This window comes from Amblyomma americanum, chromosome 8, assembly GCF_052857255.1.
Source record: "Amblyomma americanum isolate KBUSLIRL-KWMA chromosome 8, ASM5285725v1, whole genome shotgun sequence".
NCBI lineage: Eukaryota > Metazoa > Arthropoda > Arachnida > Ixodida > Ixodidae > Amblyomma > Amblyomma americanum.
This window is the reverse complement of record NC_135504.1, coordinates 56,717,604-56,735,778: the sequence shown is the minus strand read 5'-3', so window position 1 is coordinate 56,735,778 and position 18,175 is coordinate 56,717,604. Positions and strand designations below refer to the sequence as shown.

The 18,175-nt window shown below is 47.2% G+C and overlaps 1 protein-coding gene across 1 annotated transcript in view; it reads right to left on the bottom strand.

The window, feature by feature from the left end:
* Positions 1-18,175, bottom strand: part of LOC144102403 (uncharacterized) — a 63,647-nt gene that overhangs the window by 25,652 nt on the left and 19,820 nt on the right. Inside the window, exons 3-9 of the mRNA XM_077635682.1 lie at positions 16,402-16,464; positions 15,142-15,253; positions 13,166-13,390; positions 10,118-10,360; positions 6,961-7,222; positions 4,575-4,843; positions 402-504 (exon numbers count right to left, since the gene is read on the bottom strand). Coding sequence (XP_077491808.1) covers positions 402-504; positions 4,575-4,843; positions 6,961-7,222; positions 10,118-10,360; positions 13,166-13,390; positions 15,142-15,253; positions 16,402-16,464 — 1,277 coding nt within the window. The remainder of the gene's footprint in view (positions 1-401; positions 505-4,574; positions 4,844-6,960; positions 7,223-10,117; positions 10,361-13,165; positions 13,391-15,141; positions 15,254-16,401; positions 16,465-18,175) is intronic.

Sequence of the window (18,175 nt, the reverse complement as noted above, 5' to 3'; positions counted from 1 at the left end):
AAATTTGTCAATCATCGTAAAACAAACCACTGGTATTGTGCGCTTGAATGCTAAGTGCCTTTATTGAGGCCTGAACACGCTATTTACGCATTTATGTGGGTAAACATTTACTTTTGACTGAAAGTATCAGTGGCGCCTGGAAAGGTTAACCTGCTCGTAACCTCTGCTTAGCTATGCGAGCTGCTATATTTGTATGCTGTGTAGCTCCGCGGCTGTTCTGTCGCTTACACAGACGTCTAGGAACTAGTGTAGAGTTTATAGAGAAGTTTACTTTCTCTAATGAACAGTTCCGCTATGAACTAAACGCTCCCCTCCATTTTTGTGTAGGACAATTCGCCGCCAGCGACAGTAGGTCGTCCACAGGAAGCGCACGTTTTCCTTTCACTAGAACTTGCACTCACCGCTGATGGAGTCCACATGAACCGCGGTGGGCTTGGGCGTGGGCGAAGAGACACCGGGCAGCACCACCTTACCACCCTCCACGATAGAGGTCCGCTTACTGCCCTGCAACGTGCGTAGTCACCGGCGTCGTGAACAGCGGCAGGCCTACTAGGCTCAAGACAGCCATTACATTTCTTTAGGTCCTCGGCTCTTTCAGTTTTAAAAAAAAGATCATTGATGACTCAGCGCCCTGCTACTCCCTCACCTTTGCTACTGTGTATGCCACGAGTGTCAAGAATTAGCAGCCGCGTTAAGTACCTAATCCGGACGTCTTTCAGAATCAATATGAAAATGACCACAATAAGCTTACCCTACTCAGATCAAGTGATGTAATTCAATTCATATTCACATCAAGAGTTCAATATACATGAGCATTGGTAGCCCATTGGCAATCCCGCTCACCACTTCCCTTTTGTCAGTGAGCAATTTCACATCACCACAAAAAGCTTTTGGTATTCTTCTGCCGATGCGAAAGTGGTCCCAATCACATCGTCGTCCACTTCGCTGCTTCACGGTGAGAGTGCTAGATATAAGTTACAGCATAGTGTTACCGCACACATCTGCAGGAACAATGAGGTGGCAGCCACGCTAAGGCACAGCGCGCATCGCGCATGCGTGTGGTGCAGGTGCGCAGCCAGCCGTTAACGACACCGTTGATAGGTATCGGGCAAGAGCTATTCTAAATTTTTATATTAAAATAAAAAAGAACTCCTGCGCTCAGCTGCTGCCCAGAAAAATGGTTGCTACTCCCTCACATTTGCTACTGCGTGTGCCACGAGGGTCAAGAATTAGCAGCCGCGTTAAGTACCTAATCCGGACGTCTTTGGAAATCAATATGAAAATGACCACAATAAGCTTGCCCTACTCAGATCAAGTGATGTAATTCAATTCATATTCGCATCAAGAGTTCAATATACATGAGCATTGGTAGCCCATTGGTAATCCCGCTCATCACTTCCCTTTTGTCAGTGAGCAATTTCACATCACCACAAAAAGCTATTTTGCTATTCTTCTGCCGATGCGAAAGTGGTCCCAATCACATCGTCGTCCACTTCGCTGCTTCACGGTGGGAGTGCTAGCCATAATAAGTTACAGCATAGTGTTACCGCCCACATCTGAAGGAACAATGAGGTGGCAGCCACGCTAAGTCACAGCGCGCATGGCGCATGCGCGTGGTGCAGGTGCGCAGCCAGCCGTTAACGACACCGTTGATAGGTATCGGGCAAGAGCTATTCTAAATTTTTATATTAAAATAAAAAAGAACTCCTGCGCTCAGCTGCTGCCCAGAAACATGGTTGTGTTTGTTATCGCAACCCACGAGGGGCATGTTGATGCAGGGGTGGCGACAGAGGGCGCCACCTGTCGTCATCCGGTCCACGGAGCCGTGCAGTGATGAGGAGGAAATGTGGGTTGTTTGATCCAATAGCTGCCACTTATTCACACACACAAAAAGAGCGTGACAATCCGAGGAGTTTCTCTGATATTAGTGGAACGAAAACTGGGTTCTAACATTCTGGTGCGATTGCCTTTGCAGCCCACAGAGAGTTGACTGCGCCTGAACCACTGAGCTACACATGTGGTCCAAGGGCTGGCTCCTTCCTCATATTTATTACGCCACTGAAAGACGATGAAAAAAAATTGGCTGCTGTTTAGCTCTGGTAAAACCTAGAGTGACGCAAGAGCTACATCTTGCCCAGTGGAACCCGCTCAGTCGAATTGCAAAGTCAGTCTTTCGCCGCTTCATTTCGCTGAGCGTTTCTTCTTCCTCGTCGTTGCTGGACGAGAAATCACCCCCCCCCCCCCCCCCCCCCGTGTCGACACGAAGCATGCGCACAGCTGTTGCAGTTCTGTTTCGCCGGCGCGCCGCGCCGCAGGTAGCAGCAGCTGCTCCGCACCGCGTGACCCCGGCGCTACCACGGAGCTCAAGGGGTGCCACGCTGAAGGCTCGAAGAGCTGGCGTAGTGTAGCTCTCGCTACTAAAAACAGCCCCATCTCGCCACCTTGGAACGAAGGAGAGACACTGGTGGCATTGCAGGACGGCCTTTCTCAACCACGTCTTCTTTTAGAGCGAAAGCTTTACTGGCCGCGAACTTGCGATTTCGCATGACGTCACACCACGCGGCTCACCGCTGCCGCCGTTTGGTATGACGTCACACCACGTTCCTCGTCGTTGCGCTCGCCTCCGCTCGCTTCGCCAGCTGCGTTGCATGCTGATATCAAGTCGGACGATTGAAAAGGAGAGCTCGCGTACGCCGCAACCACAGTTGTTTCGTCTTTAATGCGACAACAACATAGCTAGACAACCAGACTAACCTGGACTTTCAATCAAGATTAACCAAGGCTAACCATGCTATGCCTTAGCTTTCGCTACGTATATCCTTGCCTGTGCGAGCTAAGCCACTGTCAATTTTTTTCTATCTTTCAGAGTCCTGCGTCCCAGCATGCCAGGGTAACCTATTCATCGGAGGAAATGTGTACCGCCCATAGAGTTTTGGTTCCACAGCTTGAGAAAGCAGTGGTCTTTGGATGCGTTCTTCGTAACTGTGTGACCCTACCTCTCAGGCCGTAGTAAGCATTTAAAGATTACATATGAGCTCTGCCTCTTGATGCTGTGTGATCTGATTGGAAATTTCGTCTCCCACCTATTTAAGCATACCACAGACACTTACCGAACCCATGCTGGAATGTTCCACAAATTATAGGGCTGAACGGGACTCTATTGAGCAAAGTAAATGATCTTCTCATTCAGTAAAGGAAAAAGGAAGAATAAAACAAAGTTCTCTTGAATACTGTGAACAAAGAAATCTATCTTGGTAGAACTTAAGGCTATTTGAAGCAACGTTTACTATTGAGAAATGGAAAGTGAAGAGAGAGGGGGTTAAGAGAGATTTATAACGCTTACTGGATGCCGTATTGCTTCACTTTAACTGTCCTGGATGAGTCCTTGAAAGGAGGGCGCACAGCGTGCAAATTTTATATTTTAAAGTGGCGCTGTGCTGGTAGTTTTTTCTCAGCAGGCCTTCCTCTAGGCTGATCAGTTTAGAGATCCCCGTACAGCGCTGGCGTGTCGCTAGCCGCATTGCCTTCATTCCGATGACCGCGGGCCGAGAGAGGGAGAAACCGCTCTCATGTTGTCTTTGTTGCCGGTGCCGTTGTCTGATGACCCTTCGATGAAAGATGAGCTAGCACATGGATGTTCATGCGATAGCCGCTTTTGGCGTAATTTCAGTAACTTCGGTCGAGTTCTTGTCTGCAGATGCGTGAAGTAAATGCCACGGCAGGCAAAAGGAGTGAGGATTAGCAGAGTTATCCACCTCGCCCAATCCAAGGATAACAAGCTTCGGAATCGGAGCTTGACGGGGATCGCCAAATTGACAAGTCGAGCGAAGGGCCGGTTGGAGACGAAGTTACGCATCCACTGCACACGTCAACAGCTTATCATTAGTGCTGCTAGGCGGCGCAGGGTGCATTAAAAGCCACATCGTCCCGTGCTAGTGTTTAATTTCTAACTAGTAGTAGGTTTGTGCAAAGAACTGAACTGACTGCACCGGAAACTTTGCGGGAGAGGTCGTCCTTTCTGACCTCTGTTTACTATTGTATCGGCAACCCCACAACAAGCTAAAGAAACATTCATGGGCCAAAGATGAACATTATCTAATTTTCATAATTAATGATGGCGAACATCTATTTTGTTCGAATTTCTAAATACACTTTGCAGCGCCACACTATGATAAAGAGAACGCCCTTCGTATCACGCACCTGGGGCGTGACAATTTTTAAGCCATGATCCAAATTACATGACATGCTCTGAATAAAGAAAAAAAATCCCGTTTAATCATTGAATTAATCAATATCTGTAATGACATATACGATAGGTCTGCTTGAAAATTGATATAGTGACCAATAAAGCGAATGTTTATTGCCTTTATTTGTTAAAGAGCGGTATAAGACATTGCACTTATATTTAAATGAACCGACTTCACGCTCTGCGCCCAGCTGAACTTGCCTCAGCTGTATTCACAACTGTCTCGCAATGGCTCTGTTTTCTGTTTACTTCCATTAACGTTAAAAAACGCCCCAACTAATCAGCCCACGTAAGTGCATAATTGACGTTCGGACTATGGCTGGCCCACCTTCTTGGCGCTCTTGGTGGAGCTTAGCGACGACTTCCGAGGCTGCGCTGCCACGTGGGGACGCCCTTCGATGGATGCCTCGGACTCCGAAGCCTTGCGGCCGAAGCAGTGGTGTGACTGGGAGGCGAGGCCCAGCCAGGCACCATCCGCTCCGTGGTCCGAGATCCTGCTTGGCCCCGCGTTCGAAATCGAAGATGTACCGACGGTCCATGCCGAGTCGTCCCCGGAAGTCTGCTGCTCGGCGGGCGCTGGCAACCGGCAGCTAGGGTCTGCAACATCAGAGGTCATTTTGAGCCGCGTAGAATGATTGATACGCATATGTGGCATGAACGAGGGAAGAGTACGGGAATTCCCTACTTGAGAAAGGAGCAAAGTAGCTTGGTTCTGTCCAAAAGGCAGTATCGCAACGCGTCATCAGGTCGTATCTTTCATGACTCATGATCCCGTTATGATGTTTTTGTGTTTCTCACCTTGTGTCGCTATCTTTCCAGTGAACAACGTTAACACGTGAGGTTGAACGAAATTTGTTCTATGTAAGCAGGTATACTGGCTTGACTGCAGGTTGGTCATCAGCCGCCATGTCGGGAGGCGCTTGAACTTGCGCCAGTCATGAAGCGCTCACAGAAAGTGTCTTTGAATTGAAGCCCACGAAACCTAAGCGGGTTCTTTCACACGCGGGTAAAGACCACCTGGAGGGAAACTTCTCCGGTTCCTTCATGAGTGGCCATTTGTATCGTTTACAAGATGGAAATCATATTTGGTCGGGCCATCTCTAACAGCCCTAAAGGCGCAGACAAGAAGCAGATGCAGCAGTGCCTGAGCGAAGCATGAGAGGGGCTCTGATAAGCATTCATAATACAGGTAGTGCCGATAGTACACGTAAGAGAATACATGAGAAAAACATTACGGGCAGAAAGCGTTTTCGATCTGAGTAATAAGCGTCTCGTTTGTCCTGCTTGGTCCCCAATAACATGTGTTGTGTGCAGAGGCATCATCAATTTTCTTACCAAAGGTAAAGAACAGATATAGGTTGCATCATCCCTCGCGCACCATTGTATGTAGGTGGTTTTGTAAACATACTTGTCTCTCCTGCTCCTTGTCTTTCCTGACCTGATAATTTCTGCACTGTTCCGGGCTCCACCTAGAGCGAGGGATTTATTGCGCCTTTCCTTTCCTCATATCCTCCTCCTCCTTCATTCTGGTTTTCTAGACATCCACACTTGGGAACCGCAGAGCTAAGCCGCAGGCATTCATCTGCACGACAGCTTCAAACATCCTTCCTGCTTCTTCACCTCCACACCGACAGATTCACAGGCAAACCATTGAAGTGGGGGAGCTAATAATGGCTCACGACAACCAGCCTTTGTCAAAGACGACACGGAAAAACGCTTATGCTCAGGGATTTTTTTTTGTGCGATGTTCCAAGCAACAACCAAAGCCTGAGTGGTGTTGTGCGACCGGCATAGCAGAATACAGGGCCCCATGCAGAAGAGCACAATATGCGTGGTTTCTTTTGCACGTAATGTTTTGTGAGCGCTTCATCACTAACTGATGCCGCCGCGTTGGCTCAGTGGCTATGGCGCTCGGCTGCTGAACCGAAAGACGCGGGTTCGATCCCGGCCGTGGCGGTCGCATTTTGATAGAGGCGAAATACTACTCCCGTGTACTGTGCGATGTCAGTGCACGTTAAAGAACCCCAGGGGGTCGAAATTTTCGGAGACCTTCACTACGGCGTCCGTCATAGCCTGAGTCGATTTGGAACGTTAAATCACCATAAACCATTAAATAATGTACATTTGCAAGCCATCGCTGTGTTGCATTTGTCGGGTCTAGGATGAAATCGATGATAGACACTTCACACAGGGGCGTTGGTGTCAGTTGCCGTTGCTTACAAGCCCGTTTTAGAACGCGCCTCATCCGTAATTTTTGTTAGTCCTGCGGTTGATCTTCCGCGAAGTGAAATGTAGCTCCCATTGAGCGATTTCTTGTTTTGAAAAGCCAGGTGCCGCGACCATAAGCCAATTCTGCTGCGTTCGAGGTTTCTGAAATAGTAAGTGCGGCTGATCACCGTGTGATGCACAAGGCAGGCACCAAACCATTTATGCACTGTGGCTGTATATTCGGCTGCAACTCAAAAACACAATGAAAGATGCTCCTCGAAGGAGCTTCCCCAACCAATGGCAGCGAACTATACTTGTGGCATCGTCGTCGATAGCAGTGCAGCTTCAAGCCACCTTCGCAAGTACAAGGTCGTTGAAAGTGCCGCCGTTACATTGGCCTAGAAGCTGAATGGAGGACTTTCATTGAGGAGAAACTGCTTCTTAGTTTCTTTGTTACATCGGACTACGTCAACAATTGTGATAGTTGCATATGAAAGAGTGCGTACAAGTTGGATTCTCAGCTGGCTGCGAGTCGTTGGTGGTGGCTCCCAATCGCGCGGCCGCGTCCCGTTCCTCTCTGGAGGTCAAGCCCCGTGGAGGGACAGGCGACGCCGGGGATTCCACTTCCGCGGGCAATCGCTGTGCCGGCCGACTGCTGCTGGGCGCCGGGTTGGCGTTCGCACCGCCAGTAGAACCGTCAGAACGCGCACGTCGCAATGCATGCACCTCGTTCCATGGCAGCTCTTGAGCCTGGAATCCCATCATCGACTGCGGAGAATGCAGCGTCAGAGTTACACAGATTAGTAGTTTCGTGACTCTGGAAAACTTGGCGGTCGGTCAAGTGTTGACAAAAGATGAGCGGACACAAAATACCGTACCGCTGCCGCAGCTTCTAAATAATAGAAAAGATTATTTAGGATAAAGTTGTTCCAGTTAAGGTGACAGTTGCGCTACCTATCCGCTCGTTTGAATACTTTGCTCACTCGCATTCACGTGAGCGCAAAACTTTTAAAAGCGCCGTCAGCCTCACCGGTATTAAAATGCACGGCGCTTGACAGTGCACCCAAGTAATAATAAGCGAGATCGTTTCGAGGACAACACTGCACGGAGGGGTGTGACATTAAATGAACTATAAGCTTTATATATGTCCATACTGAAGACTTTATGAAACATGAATCGCAGTTGAATGTGCTACACGCACGAAAGCACAAATAAGTGAGCGAGCATTAAATAAATACAATGAACAAAAACAGCCGCGGCCGTGCCCCATAGGCTCGTCCAAGCAAATATTGATTACGGTATTAAGACGAGAAAGTTTACCGATTTCTTAGCATAGTAGAATTGTTTATTGGGCACAAAAATCCTTGGCGTAAAAAATTGAGGATGGGCTGTGCGGAAGCCGCATCACTGTATATCAAATGTCGTTATAGACCTCTTTACTTTTACGACCGCTGTCAGCGGTTTCGTCATTCAGGACCACCGCTCATCAAAATGAGCAAAGTGACATAGCTTCATATTAAAGGCGGTTCTTTATCCACAGTTACGGCAGCAGGTGGTGCTGCTCAGTGCCATAATTACCTCGTCAACAACTGTCGATAAAAACTTGTAAACAACTACACTCCAAAAGCAAGCTAGCAATGTACAAGGGATGCGTGAGACTCTTGCGATTCACTTTGGCGACTGTCAATTCGAGGGAGGCGGGTACTGTGCTTCCTGATTTCGTGAGATGTACAGTTACTAGCGGCCATCGAAAGCAGATGATAAGAGAGATGCTCGAGGCGGTGGAGATAGACAGGACAGGAAGTGACTACGTAAGCATGCCATCAGTCGTTCTTTCGTAAAAGGATATTCGGTATCGGTGCACTAACCATTTTACAAACTGACTTTAGTTCAGTGTTGTAAGCTATTTGTTTCTTTTTCCTTTCCTTTCCCTCTTTATTCCCTGTCATATTCCTATATATTTTAGCCAATATATAGAACACGATTCAGTTCAAAGTTAACGCTTTTCTGTGTCTTTTCCCGTCTTCGTGTTCGTCGTTTTCTGCGGCCTTTGCAGCCAAGAACTGAGCTTCCCTTTTCGTTTGCCGCCTGTCGCAGCCTCCATGCCTGAACAAGAGCTTTTAATGCTCACGTTCGCCATCTTACTACCCTCCGTAATGCACACCATCGCGGTCTTCCCCAGTGCTTCTCCCTCGGAGTGAATGCCCTATTTAACCCCTGCCAGCGAGGGCAGCACTTTTCAAGATGAAGATGAGTCGTATTGTAAAATCTTGTCTAGCGCCCTGAGACTCGCCGCCAACCCTAGGGTGAAATTTAGGCATCAGAAGGCTAGGGGAAATTAAGCCTTTTCTTCCTAAATTTATTCGGGGAATGACTCGGTTCATGTACCGGGGTCACGTATAGCACTCATGTTTTCTGCATTCCCGGACATCAAAACAGAGCGTCTACAGTTGGCCGTTGGTAAATTACACCGCTTACTTAAAAATCATCTCTTAAAATTTAAATTGTGGGAAAACTGGAGTCACGAGGTATACTGCTCCTACATAGTGGTTATTATAACCGACTCTTGCTCCTCGCTGAAAAATTTGACCTATAAAATGCGTTCTCCGCTCACAGCAACTGTTTCCAAACACCATCAAAAATGAAAGCGATGTATTGAACATCCGAAATTCCCGCGGTTATTTAGAGAGTACAGCACCACTCGGCATGTTGTGGCAGCTATGCAAACAAGAAGCGTTTGTACGGATTTAGTGGGCTTGCGCGCAGAGCAGGCACACGCAAGATTTTAGGGCACAGGTTCCATGTTGCATCGCTCGTATTATTACGCAGCCTGCGACTCTGTTTCGGCCACGTCGTGTCCACTTGGTCTATCGCTCTGTTGTATGGCGGCCTAAATAAGTTCTGCGCAAAGACCACTGGGGCCCGCATGTTGCATGCATATATAGTTGCCTTGTGAAAACACGCTATTTTGCGTCCGAACTTCGCAGGTACTCTTTTGCGTCCGCAATATAACTCTTTTTTGAATATGATGTTGATTTCTATCTTAGACGAATAGCGATAATAGCGCCGATTTCCTAAAAAGCTCCCTCATCACTCTTGCGAAAGAGGAGGGAAACATTTTACACGTCGTATGCAAATCACTATGAGAAAGACGTGAGGTAATATTGAAGTGGGCGCCGAAGGAAACCATCTCGATGAAATACAAGGCTATTACATTAACTATGGCAGCAGCGTTCGGCTTTTGTAACTGCAATATATTCTTTATTTTCGTCACATATGATCCTTCTCTATTTTAGGATTTCATGCGTCCTCTTCATACGAAGCAAGGAATTAACAGTTCATTCCTCCACATTCATACTCTCTAATGAGTAGATGCTGATATTGATACTTGCTAAATAAAGCCTTTGTATGTTTTGTTGTTTTGTTCACTGCAAGTCCAAACTTATGTAAAATGTGCACGGTATGCATGATGTTGCCACAGCAGGCCTATGCTGATGTCAATAAAAGTCTTACAAAAAGTATCCGGTCTACCACTTTCACGTGTGTTTCTAATGCAGGCGTTTAGCGCATCCATCCTGCGAGAAAAAGGGAGTCCAGCCATGCGACAATGGCATCCTCGGGAACCCATCTCATCCCTACTCTCACCCGGCGAGAAACCCCCACCTGCAGGTGCTCGTTCATGAAGTCGAAGACGAGTCGCCTGACGAGCGCCAGCACGAGCAGCACGGCGAGCGTGTCGTGGACCAGGAGTGGCACGACCACGGCTGCCGACAGGCACACCAGCGCCACGTTGCGGAGCCGTGTGCCGAACTCCTCAAGCAGAAACAGCGAGAGGCGCTGCAGGACGCTGGTGGAGCCCAGCACGCGCACCATCATCACGTCCACCAGCACGACCAGCAGGCTGCCCTGCACCGCAGCACACACAGGTCCCGCATGCAAGGCTTGCGGGATGCTTACCGGTGTGCTGAAGCCGCGAGCCACAACTCACCACCACAACGGGTACTACACATTTAAAAGAACCCGGAAATGATTTTGAGGGGCATATTCTAGTGCAACTTATCAGTAGAAGTGGCCTTTGTGGGTATTCGAGTCAAATTTGAAAGTTCTGCATGGACCCTATAGTTATGAAATATTTTTGTTTAGTCGCTGGTCGCCGTAGCTCACACCCGATTAGGGCGACGCACCTCACCACGCGTTCCCTACCCCGATGACGTCACTGGGAAGAAGAGCTGGTCTTCAAGCTCGCCACGTCTGCCCCCTAATGTCATCCGAATAAGGGACGCGCGGAGGGGTGTGTCGCCCTAATCGGCTGCGAGCTGCTGCGAGCAGCGATTATTAAATATTATTTCTAAATTATAGGGTCTACGCAGAGCTTTCAAATTTGACTCGAATACCCACGAAGACCATCTCTTCAGATCTGTTGCGCTAGAATATGCCCATAGACAAAATTCCAGGGTCCCTTTAAAAAATGCGATCGGCTACCTGTATGCAGCTGCAGACCGATATCTTAAACTTCTATTTGCTATGATATATTTGAACATATCATACACCCTCGCGTGGTATAAAAATTACACAAGAACAACTTTATTACTTATTCACCAAGGCACTGACGCCAGTTCGTCATTTTTAATTTCAGTTACCGAATTTGCACTTGATATTTCAGCCAGCTTGGACCAGGATCGATATATGTATTGTTCGAATAGTTGTAAACGAGTATAGGCACACTCCCTAGACTCGCGAAAGGCATTTGACGTTGTTAACAGGAACGTCGTTTGTAAAAATTATGACCCTTGACCATTCATCATAATACTCTCTGCGGGACAACTGGTTCATCACCTTTCCGTCACCAGTATGTTGGTGTGCAGTGTTATGTCAGTTGCAGTGCATGGGCTATTGAAAGCGACACAATGCTTCTTATAAGGGTCACTTTTATGCCTTGTGCCTATTAATGAATTACCTGCTGGCAAAGAGTCCACCGTTATGTAAAATGCCGACGACTGCGTCGTTGTACATACGGTTAAATGCGTTGACGGTGTGTCTGTTTTGCAGTCTTAACTCATAACGCTGTCCTTCAAGTGCGACCGAAAGCAGAAAACCTTAATCTTGAAAAATATTTACCTCTAGTTAAAACAAAAGAGAGAATAAGCTCCCCAGTTCATACAAAGTGAAGGTTTCGGTCAAGCTGAAAATACATTAAAGATTCTGTCATCACGATTGTTGAAATACTCGGCTGATGTTTTTACATTCATTCACTACATGAGAAACTTATCATCACAGAAAGCCTTTAAAACAATTTTTAGGCTTACACAGTCTCTCCTGGAAGAGAAAGTGTTGTTGGCAAGTATTGCAGGCTTTCAACAAAATGCATGCGTAATCTGGCATCCGTACACAAAACACGTCACAGATAAACTAGAACTAGCGAAAAAACGAGAAGCACGATTTGTCGCAGGAAATGGTTGTTTTGCCCCCAGAACTTCCGAAAAACGAAGAGGCCTGGTTTGAACCAAGCTGCCTGCGCGCTGGAAATTGCTACGATTTAAAGTTTCTCACAACACGTTTTTCACACGTCAGGCATCCCACGAGCCTCACTCAGCTTACGAGACTACCTAACTTTTCGACTGTTCGACCAGATGTCGATGACGGCTGAAATGGGAAGCACCTCCTTTTCTACGCGTGAAATACTTCGCAGGCTTGTACTCATTATCTGAAAGCCACAGTGGGTCAAACGGTGTTTATTCTAAAACTGCTGCCTCATGACACTGGATGGAACCAATGGGCGCGTCATGTTCACACTTCTTTAACGGCGCATTGCTCGTGTACGTTTCGCACTCTCGAATCCCACCGCTTTAATAATGTCTGTTGCCGAAAGCCTTACACCTTGGCGTTATGGCACAAAAAACATTGTCACGCTCACTACTGCTCTGTTATCCTGCGGGCGAAAAAAAAACACAATTTAGCGAAGAAATTTAGATGCGCAGTCGGCTAAGAGCTTACCTTCCTGAGAAGTGCAGCTCTCTCGCACGCCACGGGCGGTATTGAACCCTAACGCCCGTATTGAACCCATTCAATGCGCAGGTAATGCTGCTTCCGCCGGATAGTTTTTATTATGCGCTCAATGATATTTCAGTACAACAAGGTCTCCGACTGTATGTAGGCTCCTCTGCGCTATGTACATAAAAACCATTGAACTGAGGCTCATGCGTGAGCTCTTGCAACACAAAAATTAGGTACTGAATAAACTAATATGGTTTAACTAAATCACTCGAAGCAAGATATACTGTTGACAAACTGTATTAAACATAGTTGCTTGAGACTACAGTAAGCCGGAGACGAAAGAACGCTTTTTTCAGTCCACGGTCTCTTCGTCCTAGAGTTTGAGGACACGGAAGGCTCCTTTCGGCGCTCCGCAAGAATATAAACACAGATTCGCGAAGCCGCCGCGAATCACGTGGACCAACCAAGGAAAGTCGTTTAACAAGCGTGAGCATCGCCCATCGAAAATGCACGCGCCCCTTGTGTGTGTGCAAATTGTTTCTACTTAACCGCTGCTATCAGCGGTACATAGATTGCTCACACCTTCAATGTATATACGCGCTGATTTTACACCAGACTTGTGCATTAGATATTTAATAATTTTATTAGGAGTACGCATAACTGTGAAACGCATTTCTCACGAATTTCCGTAAACGCGTCCTCAAACTAGCGCCAGACACTCAACAGAATTTCGCGTCTCTGCCAGGAGAGCGACGAGGCATTCTTCGGCGGTGATTCACGACGCTGTCCGCCGACGCGTACCGTCAGCTCGACGTCGGTGCTCGGGGTGGCCTCCAGGTCGGAGAAGACGAAGAGCGGGAGCAGCGCCATGATGGGCGGCGGCAGAGCCTCAGTCAGCTGCAGGATGGACACTGTCGCCAAGCAGAAGCAGCAGCGGGACTTCTGCATCCACCAACAGTAAGAATGAGTGTTACGTGTGTCGGTGCCTCTTGTCGACTCAATCAAACGAAAAATTGAATATTGCTTTTTAAGCAAAGGAAACGGCGCAGTAACTGTCTGATATATCTCTGTGGACACCTGAACCGCGTCGTGAGGGAAGGGATAAAGGAGATAGTGAAAGAACAAACGAAGAAAGAGGTGCCGTAGAGGAGGGCTCCGGAATAATTTCGACCACTTGGGGATCTGTAACATGCACTCTCAGCGCACAGCAAATGGGCGCCTTTTTGCGTCGTCACCACCCTGTTGCAGCCACCTCCCCGCGGAGGTGACTACGCAGAGTGGCCAAAAAGCCACTCGAATGTTCTCGAAGCATCACCACACCTGACCAATGGCGACCCGTGCCTCGGCTGGAGAGTGAGAGTACGGCTGTGATGATTATAAGTGTATACGACCGTGCCTACCTTGGTGCGATGGGATCAACAGACGGGGCGGCGCCTATAAATTAAGGACGTTTAGCGCCGTCGCTGACCTCATCCCGGAGTTCTAGCACCGAAGAAGCGCTCCCGCATGACTTTCTGGCAAGAAGTAAGAATATATTTAGGCGCTGATCCTCAACCCCTGTCGGCACGACCAGATTTATTTCGACGTTACTTGTGCTTCTTTTCAACACGGAGAGAATACTACATGCGATATAGACTTGTAAATTCGCCAAAATGCTGCGGCCATACTACAAGCGCTGCGGCACCGTTCAGGATCGCTGTATTTTTTAAAGTGCGCCAAGGCATACAAGGACTGAAACTGCTGTCGAAACCGAGTTATTTCACTCTACTTCTTGCTCTGTTGTCTGGAACATGCATAATTGGGCAGACCAGCAGCGACGATTTGGTCTTGTGGTCCTTCGGGGCGCGTTATCGAAACACATTCATTGCAAGATTTTTCCTTTCTTGCGCAGGACTGCTGAGAGCATGCTTAACTGTACCGTCTCTTCAAGATACGCGATCGGCCTAAATGCGCACGCTCCCACATTTGGTCCAAAGAGAATACACATACGCTGAAACATTGCTTGTACAGTGATAGTTTTCAGACATTAGTGGACCAGCTTATTAATTAACATTGTGCACGAGTTTTATGATGTCCGCCAACACTTGTATTACAAACAAAAGAAATTGTCGGCATACTTTAGTCCAGCATCCTGTGGCGAAAACTTCGAATATTAGAAGAATATAAGGTACGGCTAAAGAAACAGTGAACGTAATGGTTCATTCTTCCGATGCGTGGCAGAATCTTTGTTTTAAAGTTTCGCATCACTCGCATCCAGTAGTTACGACAGCTATAAAAAACCAAATAGAAACGTTTTGACGATAGCGAAAAGTAAATAGCAAAATAATGCAACCCTGCCGATGGAAGATTTGCGAACATATTGATTGTTATAGTGAAATCTTACAATGCATGAAAAAATAGCGTTTATATACTTTTTTTTCCGTTCAATAATACTTTTGTCCAGAATTGCTGGGTATGTAAATGTTAATGGCAGGTTTCCAAGAAACACCTGGTACATACTGCTAGCATTTGCGCTTCACTATCACACTTCACATTGAGGCCAAATAAGGCATTCTCAACGCACAGCGCAATTAGCCAGAATGTAGGAACCAAACACACATTTCGAAAAGACATCCAGACGGATCACAGCGTTCCGGATCTTTCTACAACTTTGTCTCTCAAAATTTCCCATGTCATTTCGCCTTTGAACACACCTGGCTTTCTTGGAAGAGCATCGGGCTGAGCAGTAGCGGGCAGGCGACGCCAAGGCATGCCAGGTAGCGGAAGTACTGGCCGCCGCCGCCGGGCTGCTTGGCACTCATTGTTCTGCATGCAGATGATTGCATGAATGAATGGAAAAAGTTTATTTTCGTCAGAACGCAAGTGGGGACGATTCCGTGCTAGATGGCCATCAACCAGATGGCCATCAGCCCACGAGTATAACAGATGCATTACGCACGAGCGCACCGAATACAAAGAACCCAACTCAAATGCATGGCTCAAAGTCAAATCCAGAGCTGACATACACCATAAGGACACACACCGTGAGGATAGACACTTTTCCTGAGGAAGGAGGTCCTTTATTCCGCCAAGACAAACAACTTGCAAAAGCAAGACGGCCCTTCTAAAGCAGTTGCCGCTGAAATTTTCCTCGTTCCCATCTTCCTCTGCATCACATAGTAACTCGCTAATGAGAGGCGAACCTTCAGCGTGGCATCCTCACAAGAGCCCAACCAGAGTTCCTAAACCTGACATAATTGCGAATGCATAACGCGTATGGGCTCGTTTCTTCTGGCTCGTTCGTCACATATGCTCGCAAAGAGCTCATGCAGTTTATAACACACGTCGAAAGCCGTCACCACAAGAGGAACTGATTTCCTTCAATGCACCTTCAGTGTCGGCTTTAAGGGGAAACGATTAAGGGCGGAATTTATTATCCGGAAAAAATTCCATGCTACTAAGTCCAACTTCAGCTTCGAGCTACGCATTAGGCAGCCGATACACTTATAATCGTTTGTTTCTCGTAGGTCTGAATAGTCACCCCATCAAACATCACCCAATGAGGTTGCGAATACCAGGCACTCTTCAAACTTAGGCAATGATGAGAATGATCACCTAAAGAACAAACGGTGTAAGTCCTAAGGTTAAGAAATTCAGACGCTTCTTGATCTTGACAAAAACCACTTCGCAATACCATGGTTCGGACGCATTAGTTTGGATTGGTCTGTGGGGGTTTAACATCTCAAAGCGACTCAGACTATGAGGGACGTCGTAGTGAAGAGCTCCGGAAATTTCGGCCACTTGGGGATCTTTAACGTGCACTGACGTCGCACACTACCCGGGCCTCTAGAATTGTACCTCGATCGAAATTCAACGCGCGCCGGCCGGGATCTAACCCACGCCATAGCCACTAAGCGGCCGCGGGGGCCCGGTTCGGAGGCATTATTTATTCGAAACGACTGTCTAGGCCTTACCTGTGAAGCTCAGCCTCCAGTAGGGTGACGTTGCAGGTCCACAGGGGTACAGCCGCCGCAGATCTGAGGACGTGAAACGGGTGGTGCTTGTATGTCCACTGCCTTGCAGGTACGGAACAGCTACTTCGTGATGGCGTCTAGCGCGAGCTCGAGACAGAGTGCAGCCTCGCCTTCTTCGTCTTCTTAAAACATGGCACGTGCCCACATGGGGGGATTGGCCAAGGTGTAGTGGCATGAACAAGGAATTTTCCTAAGGAGATTACGACAAAATATTATCGCCAAGCGTGAATTTTGAAAAAAAAATTGTGTCAATAAAAAACGAAACAAGAATATTTAGGGCAAAATAACAAGAGAGCATTTTGGTGAAAAAAGAAGAGCTCGAAGAATTTTGAAAGAGTTCGCGAATCAACCTACCAGTTGCAATTATGTAACCATAGATAATCCCGCAAATCGAACCAAATGGTATTCATATAATCGGAGGGTACCAGCCACATGCGCTCCACACATTAATTATGTTTTTAATCATTTCACTCCCTTGTTACGGATCTCCGGACATTACTTGCGAAAAGTCGACTTTTTTCGGTACCGATTCGAGCACTTCGCTACCAATTGTAAATTGCTGTTCCATATTTAGAGTATCTGCACATAACATTGGGTTTTTGCATATTAGTTTTTAGACCAACCGTCCTGCTCTGCCTGTCTAACTCATTGATCATGCTTTGCGATTCATCTCCTGTGTGACTTATCTAGGCAATGTCATCGGCGCACCACAGATTATTTAGCTGTTCTTCATTAACTCTTATCCCCAACTCTTCCCAATTCAGGCCTCGGGATACCTCCTGTAAACAGGCGGCGAAAAGCATTGACGACAGAGTGTCTCTCTGCGAAACATCCTTCATTATTGGAATTTTAATGCTGACCATATGGAGAAATATGGTGCATATGCAGCCGTTATAGACCATCACCATCATCATCATCATCATCATCGTCATCATCATCATCCAGACTACGCCCACTGCAGAGCAAAGGGTTCCCTCATGTCTCTCCAATTAACGCTGTCCTTTGCCAGCTGCGACCGCCGTATCCCCGAAAGCTTCATCTCATCCTCTCACCTAACTTTATGCCGCCCCTTGATACGCTTTCCTTCTCTTGGATCTTGCCTTCCGCATTACATGACCTGCCCAAGCCCATTTCTCCCTTTTGATTTCGGCTAGGAAATCATTAACCATCATTTGTTACCTCACGCATTCCGCCGGCTTGCGGTCTCTTAACGTTACACCTATCATTTTTCGTTCTATAGCTCGCTGCGTTGTCCTTCATTTAAGCTGAACCCTTTTCCTTATCGTCCACGTTTTTGCCCCGTAGGTGAGAACCCGTAAAATACGGCTGTTGTACACTTCTCTCTTGAGGGATATTGGTAAATTGCAATTGTTGTTCTCAGAAAATCTGCCATATGCACTCCACCCCATTCTTATCCTTCTAGTTATTTCCCTCTCATGATCCGGATGAGCTGTCACTACCTGCCCTAAGCAGGCCTATTCATTTATCTTCGACATTGTTATTGCGCTACTCATGGTTTGCACAGAGAAGAACGACACACACAGACAGGGCGCAAACCTTCAACTGGTTTTATTGTGTGGGAAATTCGTTTTACATGAACTGTTAAGATGAAAAGACACAAAAACAAGTAGCTTCATGGAGATGAGTTGTCCGATCTTCTTCTGCTGACAGGCATGCGTAGAGGAGGGAGTCTTTTCACTTACTCAAAAAGTTC